The sequence below is a fragment of the Mus pahari genome, chromosome 16 (assembly GCF_900095145.1).
Source record: "Mus pahari chromosome 16, PAHARI_EIJ_v1.1, whole genome shotgun sequence".
Lineage (NCBI taxonomy): Eukaryota > Metazoa > Chordata > Mammalia > Rodentia > Muridae > Mus > Mus pahari.
This window is the reverse complement of record NC_034605.1, coordinates 57,257,764-57,274,102: the sequence shown is the minus strand read 5'-3', so window position 1 is coordinate 57,274,102 and position 16,339 is coordinate 57,257,764. Positions and strand designations below refer to the sequence as shown.

At 38.7% G+C, this 16,339-nt stretch overlaps 1 protein-coding gene across 1 annotated transcript in view; it reads right to left on the bottom strand.

Annotated features, from left to right (window-relative positions):
* Simc1 (SUMO interacting motifs containing 1) overlaps positions 1-16,339 on the bottom strand; it is a 49,681-nt gene that overhangs the window by 28,070 nt on the left and 5,272 nt on the right. Inside the window, 2 exon segments of the mRNA XM_021215409.2 lie at positions 1-7; positions 9-1,805. The exon segment at positions 1-7 is cut by the window's left edge and continues 698 nt beyond it. Coding sequence (XP_021071068.1) covers positions 1-7; positions 9-1,805 — 1,804 coding nt within the window.

The following is a 16,339-nucleotide window of genomic DNA, read 5'->3' as shown; positions in this document are numbered from 1 at the left end:
ATTGCATCTCCTGATGATTGTGGCACGCCTCCTTGTATCACATCTCCAGATGATGGTGGCACACCTCCTGGTGACTGCATCCTATCTCTTGATGATAGTGGCACACCGCCTTGTGACTGTATCACATCTCCTGATGCCAATGGCACATGTCCTGGTGACTGTATCCTATCTCTTGATGAGCGTGGCACAACTCCTGGTGACTGTATCGCATCTCCTGATGATTGTGACACATCTCCTGGTGGTTGTATCGCATCTCCTGATGCTGACAGCACATGTCCTGGTGACTGTATCACATCTCCTGATGCCGGTGACATACCTGCTGGTGGTTGTATCGCATCTCCTGATGCCGATGGCACATGTCCTGCTGACTGCATCCTATCTCTTGATGACTGTGGCACACTTCTTAGTGACTGCATCACACTTCTTGGTGACTGCATCACACTTCTTCGTGACTGTATCATACCTCTTGGTGACTGCATCACAACTCTTAGTGACTGTGTCAAACCTCCTGATGACTGCATCACACTTCGTGACTGCATCACACCTCCTGGTGACTGCATCACACTTCCTGATGACTGCATAATACTTCCTAGTGACTGCGTCACACCTCTTGGTGACTGCATCACACCTCCTGGTGACTGTGTCACACTTCTTAGTGACTGTGTCATACCTCCTGATGACTGCATCACACTTCCTGATGACTGCATCACACTTCTTAGTGACTGCGTCACACTGCCTGATGACTGCATCATACATCCTGATGACTGTATTACACCTGCTGGTGACTGAATCACATCTCTTGATGACTGTGTCACATATCCTGGTAATCGCATCACTTCTGGTGACGGTGGCACATCTCCCAGCAATGGTGGCACATCTTGCAGTGACTGTAGCACATCTTGTAGTGACAGTGGTATGTCATGCAGTGACCATGTCATGTCTTGAAGTTGTGTCACATCTTGTGGATATGACACATTTTGAGGTCGGCCAGGAACATCTTGAGGTAGGCCCAGAGTGTCTTGGTATGGGTATAGGGTGTGTCGAGGATGCCATGATAAGCCTTGAGGTGTGCTTGGCATATTCTGCTGAGGGCATGGTACATTTTGGGTAGAGCATGGCAATTCTTGAGGTGGTTGAGGCAAAGCTTGGAGTTGGCACTGCACAGTTTGTGATGGGCATGACAAAGTTTGTGATGGACATGACAAAGCTTGAGGTGGGCATGACAGGGCTTGTGGTGGGCATGAGGAAGCTCGAGGTGGACATGGTGAAGCTCTTTGTGGGCATGATAAGGTTTGTAGTGGGCATAGCAAGCCTTGTGATTGACAAGGCACATCTTGCTGTGGGCATGGCAAAGAGGCCCTCTGATTGCTTGTGGAGGAGAAGGAGCTAACATCTGAAGAGAGCTGTAGGCTTGTCAAGAAGCTGAGGTCACCTTTATATGTGATTGAGCTACAGTTTGGTTCTGGTGGATAAACAGAGTCCTGGCTGATAGATGTAGGGGGTCGAGAACCTTCAAACAGGTTTTCCTCCAACAAATCCAAATCTACAGGATCATTGTTAATGATTCTCTGTGCTGCAGGCTGAGCGCCTCTATCTCCATGGGCTTCCATCACTTCTTTGCCCGAGAGACTGGTACATGTCTGAAGACTGGCTTGCTCCTTCTGAGAGGAAGTTACAGGTTCTAAAGTCAAATCAAGAGTGGCGATAGGCCTGCTTTCTTCCTCATTTCTTGTCAGATCAATCACACAGAGTCCATTTCGGTCTTTTGTCCTTGTCCGGTTTTCTCTAGTTAAGTCAATGAAGTCCTGTTAAAGATTGTGAGAAGGTAGGAAGAGTGAGAGGGGAGTCCAGTAACTTGATTCTAGAAATCTAAGGTTTTAGCTTTTAACAATGGGCATCACTTTACCTTTCCATTTCACTGATATTTCTACATGTTTGCAGTGCTAGTGATTGAATCCAGGGACTTGTGTACGCTGGATAAATGCTCTACACCTGAGCTTTATCTCCAGCCTTCTATGCATCATCTTAAGTATTAGTTTATTTTCTTTAGTTAACATTTTGCTAGTGTCGAGGCTGTCAACTTCTATAGATTCATAAATCATCCAAATGCTAAATGTGGGAATGCAATTGAATTTTTTCCCCTCTGATTCAAGAAAGACAGGTGAGTAGTAGAGAAAATTCCACCCTTGACAAACAGAAAGCAACCTTTGCTTGGAAAAGCCAACTCCCAGGATAATTTGCAACGGAGGCTAAGCAAGGCTGTAAGTTAATATGAGGACCCAGATGCTAAGAACATGCTGAGTGTTTGTCACTGGACTTGGGAGTTCCAAAGATTCATGATTTCATTAGAGAAGGCTCTCAAGGACAGACATATGAATAGGAACAGATTTACTAAGAAAATAATGAAAAGTACACTTCTAAAAAGGAAAGAAAATAGGCAACTTAGCTGGATATTTGAGTTTTTAAGGGCTGGAGAAAAATTTTCCATCAGTTTTATTCATATTTATGTGTAAATTTTTCTGAAGATTGGGAGGGCATTTTGGGCCTCAGAGGGAAGGTTTGGCTAAACCCAGGATGTTTAGAATCAAACTATTGATCTGAAAGGTAGCATTCATGTAAAATACAGCTATACTGGAATGCTAAAGAGCTGATGGGGCTTCTGGGATTCCGACTCTCCTGTAGAACATAGCTAACTTCTATCACAGAGCACAACCAACTCTAAGAGTACGATTTTGTGCAGTCTGGATCTGGATGAAGCCATAACCATCAGGTTAAATTTACATCCAGTGGGCTGGAGAGATGGCTCAGTAGTTAAGAGCATTGGCTACTCCCAGCATCCACAAGGTGTCTTACAAGCTTCTGTAATTCCAATATCAGGGGACTCAATACCATTTTCTGGTCTCCATAGGCGTAAGATACATATCTGGTACACAGATACAGTAAAGGTAAAACACCCATACTTAAAAAATAAATTTATATCCCATTATCTTGTCTCCCTGATTACACACCTCACTTTTCTATGATTTCTTAAATTTTACAATGATACTGCAGGACAGCATTGCCATCTCCATTATATACATGCAAAATCAGTTTTGAGGGACTAGGTTATTCACCTAAGGACTACACAGCTAAGTAGTAGTGGCAGACATTCAAATCCACTCTGTCCACCTTTCCTGTTAAGGGCCTAAGGGTGTGTTCCTTTTTCCAATATGTAAACAGCTTTATCGCCTTTGTTTTGTTGAAACAGGATCTCACTTTGAAGCTCTGGCTAGTCTGGGACTCTCTATGCATACCAGGCTGTGTTGTTTTTAAGAAAACCTCCATCATTTGATTTTTCCAATGACGACTCAGGAGCCAGATGCTGAGGTGAAGGCCTGCTAGCTCAGAGAGGCAGAGAAAGCACCCAGCGGACCTTCCTCTATAGGTCCAAAATAAAGAGGACGTCCCAAAAGAAAGTGTTTCTTCATGCCCCGTCAAAAACCCTCAAACTGAATGTCCTTCCATTCTATTTCCTGTGCATCTCTATATATCCTCCTGACTTACTCTGTTTCCCGCCCCCCCCGCCCCCATGTTCACTCCCTATCTACTGGTTGTTTGCTCCACCTCTCAACCTATTTAGTCTTGGCTACAATAAACAGAAAGCTCTTGGATGAAAGGTATGTGCTAGGGCTGAGCTACACCAGAACTAGAAAAACGTTTTTTTCTCTAGTTAATAACACAATCTTGGGGTTGATGGAGAGTATTACAGTGTATGTGATGAAATATCCTACAACAGGGGCTGGAGAGATGGCTCAGCAGTTAAGAGCACTGACTGCTCTTCCAGAGGTTCTGAGTTCAATTCCCAGCAAGCACATGGTGGCTCACAACCATCTGTAATGGGATCTGATGCCCTCTTCTGGTGTGTCTGAAGACAGCAACAGGGTACTCACATACATAAAATAAATTAAAAAAAAAAAAAAATCTTTGCCTTATCATAGGCCTGAAAAGAAAACAAAAAAATCCTGCAACATTTCCCCCCTTTTGTCTAAAAAGGAAAGATTTTTAACTCTAACAAAGTAAAACTATTTACAATAATGAAGACATTTCTGCCAAGCTTTTGTCAATGTCCAGCATTGTATTGTATTTGCCAGGTCTAGGATGAAGTAATTTGAGTTCAAAGTTCTGTAAAATGTTCCTGTCAGTCTCCTATGAACTCAGCAATTTCAATGTTCTGAGCAGGTTGTAGTCCAAACCTGATCTTTGGGTGGTGTTTGTCACCTTAGTGGCAATCCTGTTTAGGTAGAATATAACAGTCAACCCAAAGGTGTCCACTGTTTGCACTGATGCTGGCGGCAGAAGTGGCATGGGGCAGTTTTGTCCAGTAGTTGATGTTACCACAATGCAGGAGCTTGGCTGTTGCAGGGCCCCACCATCTTCTTAGAGACTGCAAAGGTTACTGTTATTGCATGGAAGAAGACTTAAACATTTTAAATGCCATATTCAGCAGATCTCTGAAAGGTTTGAGGACCATAATCTATTAAGTACATCTTAAGTACACAAACTTTGTTCCTAGTTACCTGCTTCAGACTCAAACCTGAAAACAGTACAGGAAGCTAGGTGAAGCTTATTTCTAGAATTGGTTAATATTCTGTATGACTACTAGTATCATGACAGGAATTCTATATACACATAATAATCTTATATATTTTTGAGGTATTTATAGCTTAAGGAAAGTTTTAGAGAGTCAAATGAAGACCAAAAGATTATGAGATTAGTGGTACTAGAACAGTCCCTTATTTTTTGTTCTCCTCTGTCCTATATGAGGAGGCTCTTCTGATATGAGACAGAGATTTGGGATTTCCCTTTACCAAGCATGTGTGGGTTTAGAGAAGGAGAGAGCCATGCTCAAAGCCCAAAGCCAGCTTTAATTTTTAATTGAATTGGGACCACAGAAAGAGCATTTGCCACTATGTCTGCAGAGGGCAGCAGAGATGAGCTGGATGTGGGCGATGTCACTTGGCCTATCCATTTTACTCTGTTTCTTGATGATCAGTCTCTATCTTCAGATGCTCCACTTGTCCAGTGCTCTCCAGATTCCCTATTTGGATGTTTTTATTCTCCTGGAAAGATAAAAGCAAACCCTGTCCCAATGTTAACTCTAGAGGTGATTTTTTTTCTTTTTTCTTTTTTTCTTTTCTTTTCTTTTTTTTTTTTTTTTTTTTTTTTTTTTTTTTTTTTTTTTTTTTTTTTTTTTTTTTTTTTTTTTTTTTTTTTTTTTTTTTTTTTTTTTTTTTTTTTTTGTGCAGGTTATATCTTTCCTAGGGCAAAATGTATTTTTGGCAACAGTAAAAAATTCTTTTGAATTTAAATCACTGTGATTCTCGTGTGCTTGCTTCTGCATCCCAAGGGCTGGGATTAAAGATTAAAGCCAGCCACTGCCTGGCTATGGACTGCTTACAATAGTTATTCTCAGAGAGTTGTCCTGCTTTAATTTGGTGCGCCATTTCCCCTTATTTTTTAGTGCTAGAGGTAAACTTTCAAGGTTTTCAAATGTGTAATCTATCATTCTTGATAATTTAGTTTGAATTTGTTCCCTGGCAAATTTTAACATTCTAGTCTTAAACAAACATGATGCCAATTTGTTCACTATTTCATTATTTTCTGAAGTTTATGTTTGTATTGCCTGCATGAGTTATATAATATTTGATGTCTTTGCTAAGTTTTTCTGTTTTTCCATTTCCATTCATGCCTCCTCTGACCAGATATCTTTGCCATTTATCTGACAGTTACTGGTCTTTCATTTGGGTGACCATATAGCTAGACCATTACACATGCAGCATGAATTGGAGAAGAATTTTCTTTTCCTTTCCTAGTTGTTTGTCCTATAGCCAATAGTGCTGGGCTGATTTTGTGGGTCCTTCCTCAGTATTGGCCATTTCATCCCCTGGTCTACAGGCTGTCACTTTCCATTAATTTTGGTTCCAACAGTGGTTGATAAACCATCAGTAAACCATGCATTAGCTAAATGTTATGACTATTCTGGTGGTCCTCACAGTTCAAGACATACCTCTGTGGGGGGAGAGGTAAGAGATTTAAGGATGGGGAGGGGGACTGCAGACAACTGAGCTATTTGCTCCATGTAAAAAGGAACAGACCCCTTTGCTACTACATCCTGCCCACAAAGGAATTCAGATAGGTACTAGTTCTACTGTAATACCTTTTCTTCCATGACTAAGTCTGTGAAGGACTCTGCCTTTGAATAGATCCAATCCATCAGAGTCATTGACAATGACTGAGTATAATGTTCTCTATGCCTCATTAAATGTCCTGGTTTGTTTCTCAAAGAGAGAATATTTATTCTCTCTCTATAGAAAACATCTGCAATAGAAGCTGACAGACAAATGTTGGTGAACTCCTTTTTGCTTTATGAAGAGTCCCCAACTGACAATTCACCAATAAATATGATATCCATAATTAGGGTATCATTTGGTTCAATACTGGTTAGATTGCCATGCACAGAGATGAGCTTACTTGCAGTCACAAAAGCTATTCTTTGTTCCTGTCCCCACTGGAAACCAGCTGCTTTTCTAGTAACCCTGTAGAAGAGTTCTATAAGAATCTATAAATATGGTATGTGATTTCTCTAGTGTGCAAATACAGCAAACATACCAATTAGGAGCTGTATCTGAGTTTTGTCCCTGGTTGGTGGAATTAAATAAAGGCACGGGCTACCACTGCTCAAATATTTTATCTTATCTCCAAATCACTCAAACTCTTAGAGATTTAGATAACAATTATAGTAACCCTTTGAATTTACTTAAAACATTTTAAATCTCTTAACTGTAGTTTTTTTTTAAGATTTATTTATTTATTATATGTAAGTACACTGTAGCTGTCTTCAGACATTCCAGAAGAGGGTGTCAGATCTTGTTACGGATGGTTATGAGCCACCATGTGGTTGCTGGGATTTGAACTCCGGACCTTCGGAAGAGCAGTCGGGTACTCTTACCCACTGAGCCATCTCACCAGCCCTTAGCTGTAGTTTTAATACCAAACAACAAAAATACCCTTTTTATTTAAGAAGAAAATTTAAAAGCTGATGTCCAAAATGGTGTGGACCATGTGGCAATCTACAATCTAACCTACTAACATGGAACTAAGACATGTGGATTAAAAAAAAAAAATCATTTTTCATTTCATGCCAGTAAGACAAGATCTTGTAACCTGATCAAATAAAAGGCATTTTTAGACGTTATAAGTTGTTAAGACTGAACGTCAAAACTATCTGATGAACTATCACCTCTCATTATTAGATTTCTCCTGTTCAAATCTAATCTTTAATAAATCTTAGTGGTATCTACAGCTTATCTTCTTGTATGGAAACAGAGACAAAACCTCTTCCCCAACATAAGACATAACCCAGTTTCCACTCTGAAGATGTCCATTTTTGATGTGTACAGACTAGATTCAGCACTTGTATCTACTATACAATGTCTCTCCACAGCTGTTGTTCCTTTCTCATTAGCATTTACACATTTTAGAGTTAAAGCACTATGTAATCTATCACTAAAGGTCTTTATTACCTCTTTGTTTACTAAGTATATCTTTTAAAGTGTAATTAGATCTTTCTAGAACTGCTTGTCTTGTAGGATTGTGTGGTATGCTTGTAATATGCTTTATGTTGTAATATACAAAAACAAAAACAAACAAAAAACCCAAAACAAAACAAAACAACCATTTAATTTTACTAGAGACATATGCTGGAGCATTCCTGGTCTTAACTTGTAAGGTATTCACATAATAGCCACTACTTCTAATAAATGTGCATTTACAGAATCAGCTTTTTCAGAGCTTAAAGCAGTTGTCCATTGAAATCCTGCATATGTATCTATGGTATGGTGCATATACTTTAATTTTCCAAACTCTGCAAAATGAAACACATCCATTTGCTAAATTTCATATCTTTGGGTATCTTTTGGGTTACTTTCTGCAGGTAATGGAGTCTGGTTATACAAAGAACAAGTATAATTTCCTTGGCTTGTTGCCAAAGTGATAGAAAATCTTTATTTAAACCTTTGCTGTTAACATGGCATTTCTTATGAAAGTCGGAGCCTTTTAGCACATTTCCTATAAATAGTGGATCAATTTCTTCATTACCTGTGCTAGAGGGCTTGGTAGACTCGAATGGGATCTAATATGTGTTATATAGAATGGATGGTTTCTATTTCTGATTACCTGTTGTAGTTGAATAAATAGCAAAGTTAATTCTGAATCATCCAGAATATGTTTAGCAGTTTCAATATATAAAACAAACTCTTTCTGCATATTTAGAGTCAGTAACTATATTAAGAGTCAGGAAAACCTAACAATACTGTAAGAATGGCATGGCTCTGATTTATTAACAGAATCATAAGTATCCTGAGCCAATTTGCTTATTTTTCCTGACTTATAACCTACCTTTCCTGATTTATTTGCATCATTATAGATGGTAGGGGCTCCAGAAATTTGTATCCCTTTTACTATACAAGGGAGAATCCAATTATTTCTTTTTATAAGATGAAGTATTCTGTTTGGGGGATATTTGCTGTTAATCTCTTCCAAAAAAATTACTGCAAGCTTTTTACCAATGCTCATTTTCTGCCCATAATGAAGTAATTTTAGCATTAGTAAAAGGTACCACAATTTCTGTTGGGTCTATATCTCATAATTGACAAAGTCTCATTTTTCCTTTCAGAATGAACTCAGAAACCTTTTCTACATAGGTCTTTAATTTTTTACTGTTTATGTGCTAAAAATACTCATTCTAAAATATTATCTTCTCTCTGTATAAGACTTCCTGTAAGAGAATGAAAAGAGGGCAAAATAACCAAAATACAATCCAGCTTTGGATCAAAATAGTACATATGTGCATCCTATAATTTCTTTTCTACCAAAGCCAATTTTCACTTATCCTCAGCTGATAACTATTTTCTTGGACTATTTAAGTCTGTTAATACCTAGATAAAATATTAAAGCCTATATGGAATATGAAGGCTTAGGTGGAATGTTAAGGCCTAGGTAACTAACTATAATCTGGCTAGCCTGCCATTATAAGGAAACTTTCTCATTTGTTTTCTGCAGTTACTAGGGTATTTTTTAATGCCAAGATTGCTTACATTATCTGTTATGTTCTGTGCCCTTAGAAACCAATCAGGATAGAAGTCAATAGAACTGCTTTGTATAGTTACCCACAATAAGCTTGGATTGGAACCAATCATCCAACAGCACTTCCTTCACCTGTGTATAAACTTTTATGGTATGAGCTGCCCGTGGGATGGACCCTAATATAAGAGAGACACCTGTACCAATATAAGAAACTATCTGGAATAAGACTTCCATTTTGAGTAGTGGTCAAGTAAAGTTTTAAGTTCCCAAGTCCTCCCTGGGAACTGATATCTTGGTTGGCAAGACAAGACATAAATGTTAGACAAAATAAGTCCCATCCTGATAGACAAGTTAAGACAAGGCAAGTCCTACCACAGTTGAATGCTCCCAACCAATGCCACAGTTGAATACCCCATCCAATAGAAACAGGATAAGTGAACAACAAAGACCTGTTCCTAAGGAAATCCCCTATCCCTAAGTCCTGATTGGTGGGATAACTTGGCACAGATGTTTGTGAATTTGGGGATTAAAAATCAGGTAGGATCTTAACTTGGACCCTGAATCTGAACCATGGCCCTGGTTGATCAGTTCAGGGGCATAAGATCAATAAACTATCTCTATCTGACTTAGATTGGTCATCAAGGTGATTTGTGAGGTGATTCCTGGACCCAAAAAAATCCTTCTAAAGTTTGAAATAAATTACTTAGCTCTTGAGTAGTTAACCCAATTGTAGGCCATAACCAGTTAATATCTCCTAGCAATTTTTGAAAATCATTAAGAGTTTGTAATCGCCGGGCGTGGTGGAGCATGCCTTTAATCCCAGCACTTGGGAGGCAGAGGCAGGCGGATTTCTGAGTTCGAGGCCAGCCTGGTCTACAGAGTGAGTTCCANGACAGCCAGGGCTACACGGAGAAACCCTGTCTCGAAAAAACAAAACAAAAAAAAAAAGGCATGCGCCACCACGCCCGGCAACGCAAAATTTCTTTACTTCATCAAATATTTTTTCTGAGATATCTGCAACTGAATCAGCCAGTAAGATATCATCCACATAAAAGTAAACTTTAGATTGAGGAAACTGTTTACTAATTGTTTCTAATGGTTGCTGTATAAAATATTGGCACAAGATAGGACTATTTAAGACTCCTTATGGTAAGACTTTGAAATATCTCTTTATTAGACAACTATTATAAGTTGGTACTGAGAAAGCAGCCTTTCCCTATCATGTTCATGCAAAGGGATTGTGAAAAAGTAATCTTGGGGGCTAGAGAGATGGCTCAGTGGTTAAGAGCACTGACTGTTCTGAAGGCCCTGAATTCAAATCCCAACAAACACATGGTGGCTCACAACCATCTGTAATGAGATCTGATGCCCTCTTCTGGTATGTCTGAAAACAGCTACAGTATACCTACATATAATAAATAAATAAATCTAAAAAAAAAAGGAAAGAAAAAGTAATCTTATAAATCAATTATTATCAAAGGTCATGACTTAGAAAGCAACGGAATTCAGGTTGTAAAGAGCCCATTGGCTGAATGGGCTTATTTATGTCTTTTAAATCTGTTAACATCCATCATTTTCTTTTTTATACAAAGGCAAGGGAAATGGGTAGGCTGGTAGATTCTTCAGTATGTTGAACATTCAGCTGCTCCTGTATCAGTTGTTCTAGTACAGGTAATTTTTTAAGTCAAAGGCCATTACTTTACCCACACACATTTGTCAGTTAACCTTTTTAAAGGTAGGGCAGTTGATGCTTTTGAAAGACCAACACCTGTCATGTTCTGCTTATGAACAACTGTACCGTCTATGGCTGTTTTTGATAATACTTTTAATATTTTTCTCAGATTCATTCTTTACTTTATGGCTTGTTTCTGAGGTTGGAGGAATGTTAAGCTGTACTTTGCATTGCTGCAACAAATCAGGCCCCCATAAATTCATGGCTATATTAACCACATATGGCTTTAATTTTCTTATTTTTCATTCTGGCCCTATAAATTTGACTCATCTTGTACTTTGTTTTACCTAAGATAAAGTTCTAATCTCTAGAAGCTGAATATTTACCTCCTAAAGAGGCCTATCTGGATGCCAAAATTTTGGTGAAATTATTGTTACATCTGCTCCTGTGTCTATTAAACCTTCAATTTCAATATCATTTGTGTCTCTGATCATTTATAGCAGTTTTCTAAAATAACTGTTTTTTGGTCTCTCTGGAATTTTTTGTTTTATCTAATGAAGCTGTTCTGATCTTGATTATATCCAGAGAAGTGTTGTTTTTAGCAATTGGCATTATATTTCTTATTTGTTCTATGGATGAATTTCTCCAATGCTGACAGGGAATAATTGGACCAAATTTGATATTGGGTCTGCAGGCTCCCTACAATGACAAAGGGTTGCCTTGCCTCTCCCTTGTTGATCTGCATTAGTCCAATGCTAGCCTTTGCCATACCTTTTGCATATTCCAGAAGGCTCAGGCCTTCTTTTTGTATTAGCTCTAGAAAAAACATTGTTTCTAGAAATGCTTTGGCTACAATTGCTTTTCAAATGACCTTGCTTACCACAATTAAGGCATCTGGTATTTTGATTTTTCTTAAAAATTTTTAGAAATGTGAGATTCAATATCAGCCATATTTCTAGTCTGTTAGTCTATTGGTGCTGATCTTGCCTTTAAAGGTCTAATCACCCTTTTGCACTCTGAATTAGCATTTTCAAAAGCCAAAGATTTGATTAATATTTGTCTGACTCCTGAATCTGATATTCTATTTACAATTGAAGTCAATCTTTCCAAAAACTCAGTGAAGGCTTCTTTTGGGTCTTGTATAATTTTAATAAATGACTCAGATCTCTTTCCTGATTCTTCAACCTTGCCCCAAGCATTTAAAGCTACAGCAGGACATAGTGCCAGGGTGTGATTATCAAATTCAAGCAGCCTTTGTAACTCAGCATATTGATCTTCACCTGTCAACTTATCTTAGGAAAAATTAATACCTCTCGCCCTATTTTGTCATTCCATGGTCCTAGCTTTCTCTTTTCACCATGTCCACCATTGTAACTGAGGACCAGTTCTGTTCTGAGTTGCCCATGAATATAATATCAGCCTCGCATAGGATAAATGCATAGCATATGAAATGATTGCTTCCTTAAATATTTTCAAATCTGTCTATAGAAATCTATTTAACTTCTTCATAAATTTGGGGGTACCTAGTGTCTCCTGGTAGGTCTTGTATAGTTATTGGATAAACTAAGGTTGGGTTTTTAACAACTTCGGGTCACCCCCTCTTTCATTTTAATGTGGTGGCATGGTAGGTTCTTGTCTAGATTCCTCTGTTTGTGTCTGAGTATTTTTCTTATTTAATTTGTAAGACTTTCTAAGGCTTGTATTTTACAAACCCACTTTTCATATTTAACACAAAAAAGTATGGCTATTATGGATAAAATATGAATTACCATACTGATAGTAATTATAAACAGCATCATGTCAGTCTCAGTTAAGTCATTTATATTTCCATTTTCTGCTTCTATTTCAAGCCATCTAAATCCACTATACAGGGTCCTAGCACCTTGTGTTATTTCCCATCATTAATTCTCTCCTTGAGGACTTCCTAAGTGACTTACCAAATCTGATGGCTTCTCAGTTTGTCCATGGCTGATGTGATTTCTTTGTCCTTATGGTCGTGCCATGCTTTGGAGTGCCAAATGTTTTTAACAAAAGCTTAATCATTTGATTTTCCCAATGAAGACTCAGGAGCCAGATGCTGGGGTGAAAGCCTGGTAGCTCAGAGAGGCAGAGAAAGCACCCAGATGACCTTCTTCCATAACTCATGTCCCAAAAGCAAGTTCTCCACGCCCTGTCAGAAATCTTCAAACTGAATAGTCCTCCCTTCTATTTCCTGTGAATCTCTATCTGTCCTCCTGACTTCCTCTTACTCTTTCATTTTTTTTTCCTATGTTCACTCTCTGTCAACTGGTTGTTTGACAGAGGGTAGACTTTATTTAATCTTGTTTACAATAAACCAAAAGCTCTTGGATTAAAGGTATGTGCTAAGGTTGAGCCACACCATAACTAGAAACAGTTGTTTGTTTTTTTTGTTTTTTTTTTTCCCCTCTCTCTTTAGTAAATAAAACAATTTCAGGGGTCGCAGTGTGATTCAAGATTTGTCTCTGCCTCCTGAATTCAGGGATTATAGGCATGCACCACTATACCTGGCCTATACTCAGCTTTAAAAAAGAGATTGTTTTTATAACAATGTTGGGGTCCAGGAGTCGCCTCACAAACCAGATGAACTCTGGTTTCAGTCAAACAGGAACTATTTGTTGAGCATTTGCCCCAGGACTGATAAATCAGGGCCATGGTCCAGATTCCGGAACTGAACTGTGATGAGTTAAAATCCTTTTAAGCCTAAAATCCACAAACATCTGTGCCAAGTTATTCCACCAATCAGGATTTAGGGATAGGGGATTTTCTTAGGAACATGCCCTTGTTGTACACTTATCCTGCTCCCCATTGGTTGGGGTATTCAACTATGGCAGGAGGCTTGCTACATTTATGTCTTAACTGTCAACAAGGATTTCAGTTACCCACATACATGTGTCCCATGAAGTTCCCAGGAATGTCTTGGGGACTTAAACTTTACTTGACCACTACTCAAAATGGAAGTCTTATTCTAAATAGGTGCATGTGTCCCTTATGTTGTGGTCCGTCCTAGGGGCAGCTTATCAGGCAAATACCATTTGTTGGGTGGTTGAATCAGGTCCAAGCTTATTGTGGCTAACTATAGAAAGCAGTTCTAACTGACTTCTGTTATGATTGCCTTCCAAGAACACCAAAGCACAGAACATCCTAATAACAGCAGTAACAGCATGTGAGAAAGTTTCCTTATTATATTAGTAGCAGCACAAAATGACAGGCTACACAGGTAACAGTTACCCAGGCCTTAACATTCCATCTAAGCCGTACGACAATAAGCGGTAGAGAAGCAACAGTCTGAGTTTTAACTAATGGAAAACCACTAATCTTTGTTCCCATTCCTCAGTAAGTTGATCAAATAATTTATAAAGCTTGATGATGCCAGCCATGGGCACCGTCACCAACCTTTGTTCCATGAGCCTGGAATAACACTGTTGTGGTTTCCATGTGTCTTCTCACCTGACTGGGTACTATCACTATTGGTATGTTACAGTCTGGCAGTGGTGTTGCCACCATAGCCAACATACTATTTCTTTCTTTTATAAATTTTATAACTGTTCTTTTAGTTAGCATGTTAAGTGTTTTATTATACTTTCATACATATCCTTATACTTTGTTCTGGTTTCCCTTGGTGGTCATGAACTGCTTTCTTCATCTTCCCTGTTCCTTGGTGGTTACCCTTCTTCCTTCCAAATAGTCCTTTCTGTTTTAGTGCTGTTTCTCTGAATAGATGTCATGGTCACTACTGTCAACAGCTTCAAACACATCAAGTTCTGAATGGGTCAAGTAAAAATCTGGTATGTATCTAGTACTAGAATAGGTTTGGCAAAATTGAAAGCCTCAGTTTCTAGGAAAGAGACAGACAACATCAGTGCCTTTGATGATACTCAACAGTCAGGTGAACATACAGAGTTGAAAGTCTACTCTAAAGTTTAAGTTTAGCTCATGTCACATAGCCAACTGCTAAAATGCAACATCACCAGGTTGAGGGTCTAGTTAAGTGGCAGAATAATTGCCTAGTTGGAAAAGGCCCTGGATTCAATTCCCAGTCCCACCCCCATACACATAAACACACATATGTGTTACCATGTCAACACTTCATTTTCATTTTCAACTATCATCAGTTTGACACAAACTCCAGAATTAAAGTCAAATGCCTTACCAAGAGTCTATTTCTTATCACATGATGTATCCCCAAATGTGACAAATTTCTCAAGAACTTTTTATGTTTGTTTCTGCTTTCTTTTACTTGCAGTGACTATGATCACTTTTTTATTTTTCTAACTTTCTCTCTCTCTCATTTTTTTTTGGCTTTTCGAGACAGGGTTTCTCTGTATTGCCCTGGCTGTCCTGGAACTCACTCTGTAGACTAGGCTGACCTCGAACTCAGAAGTCCGCCTGCCTCTGCCTCCCGAGTGCTGGGATTAAAGGCGTGCGCCACCACGCCCGGCTTCTAACTTCTCTTTTGAATTCTTCTTTTCTAGGCATACATTTAAAAAAAAAAAAATCCTGTTTTTTACAAGGTTTTTTTTTTTTTTTTTTTAAAAAAAAAGATTTATTTTATGTATATAAGTATACTGTTGCTATCTTCAAACACAGCAGAAGGCGGCATCAGATTCCATTACAGATGGTTGTGAGCTACCACGTGGTTGCTAGGAATTGAACTCAGGACCTTTGGAAGAGTAGTCAGTGCTCTTAACTGCTGAGATCTCTCTCTAGGCTGGCACACATCTTTTAAGTATATTTTCAGTGGCTGATCTTGGCATTATAGTCTAGAAATTCAGCATGTGCTACTATGCTTAGAAAAAAATGGATTACTTAGGGTTAAAAATACAGGAAGTCTAAAAAATATTGTTTACCTTGTTCCTCACCCATTTTTTTGTGATATTTTAAACAGTGATAAAATGAATTATATGTTTAAGTGTGTAAGTGTAAGCTCCTCAACTTTTTACTCTGTAGTTGGCAGGAAGGTCCTTGTGCTCAGACATGCAGTAGGGGAATCTGGAGTGTTAAGCACAAAAGATTGTCCCTTCAAAGGAAGAAAGGCAAAACCTATTTCCCACCCAGAGGGCTGGAGGGGCTGTGCTTTCTTTTCTAGCCTGGTCACCTTTGCACGATCTGTGTGGCCACGGACTTTCCATCACTGGACCTTCTTCCAGATCCTTCTCATGCACTTTTCTCAATCTATAGACTATCTTTATGGGAGGTATCACATGTGCCTTATAGTCTTGATGTAGTCAGGTCTGATCTGTATTTAGTTTACTTTGTTCCTCAGAGAATCAGAAATGCTTGGTTGATTCCGGATTCAGATAGTCATCACAAGAATGGTTTTCACCAGACTGTGCTGTGTTTAAATAAACCATGTGGGGTTAGACTCTGAAAGTCCCGAGTCAACATTGGCTACAGATTCATGTTACACTCAACTGCCTTCTTGCCTCCCATTGCTAGTCATTCGGTTGCCTATGAAGGTCATAAAGACCCCCACGTTACCCTGCTTCTGTTCATTTTTTTGTTTTGATTTTTCTTTTTTCGTTT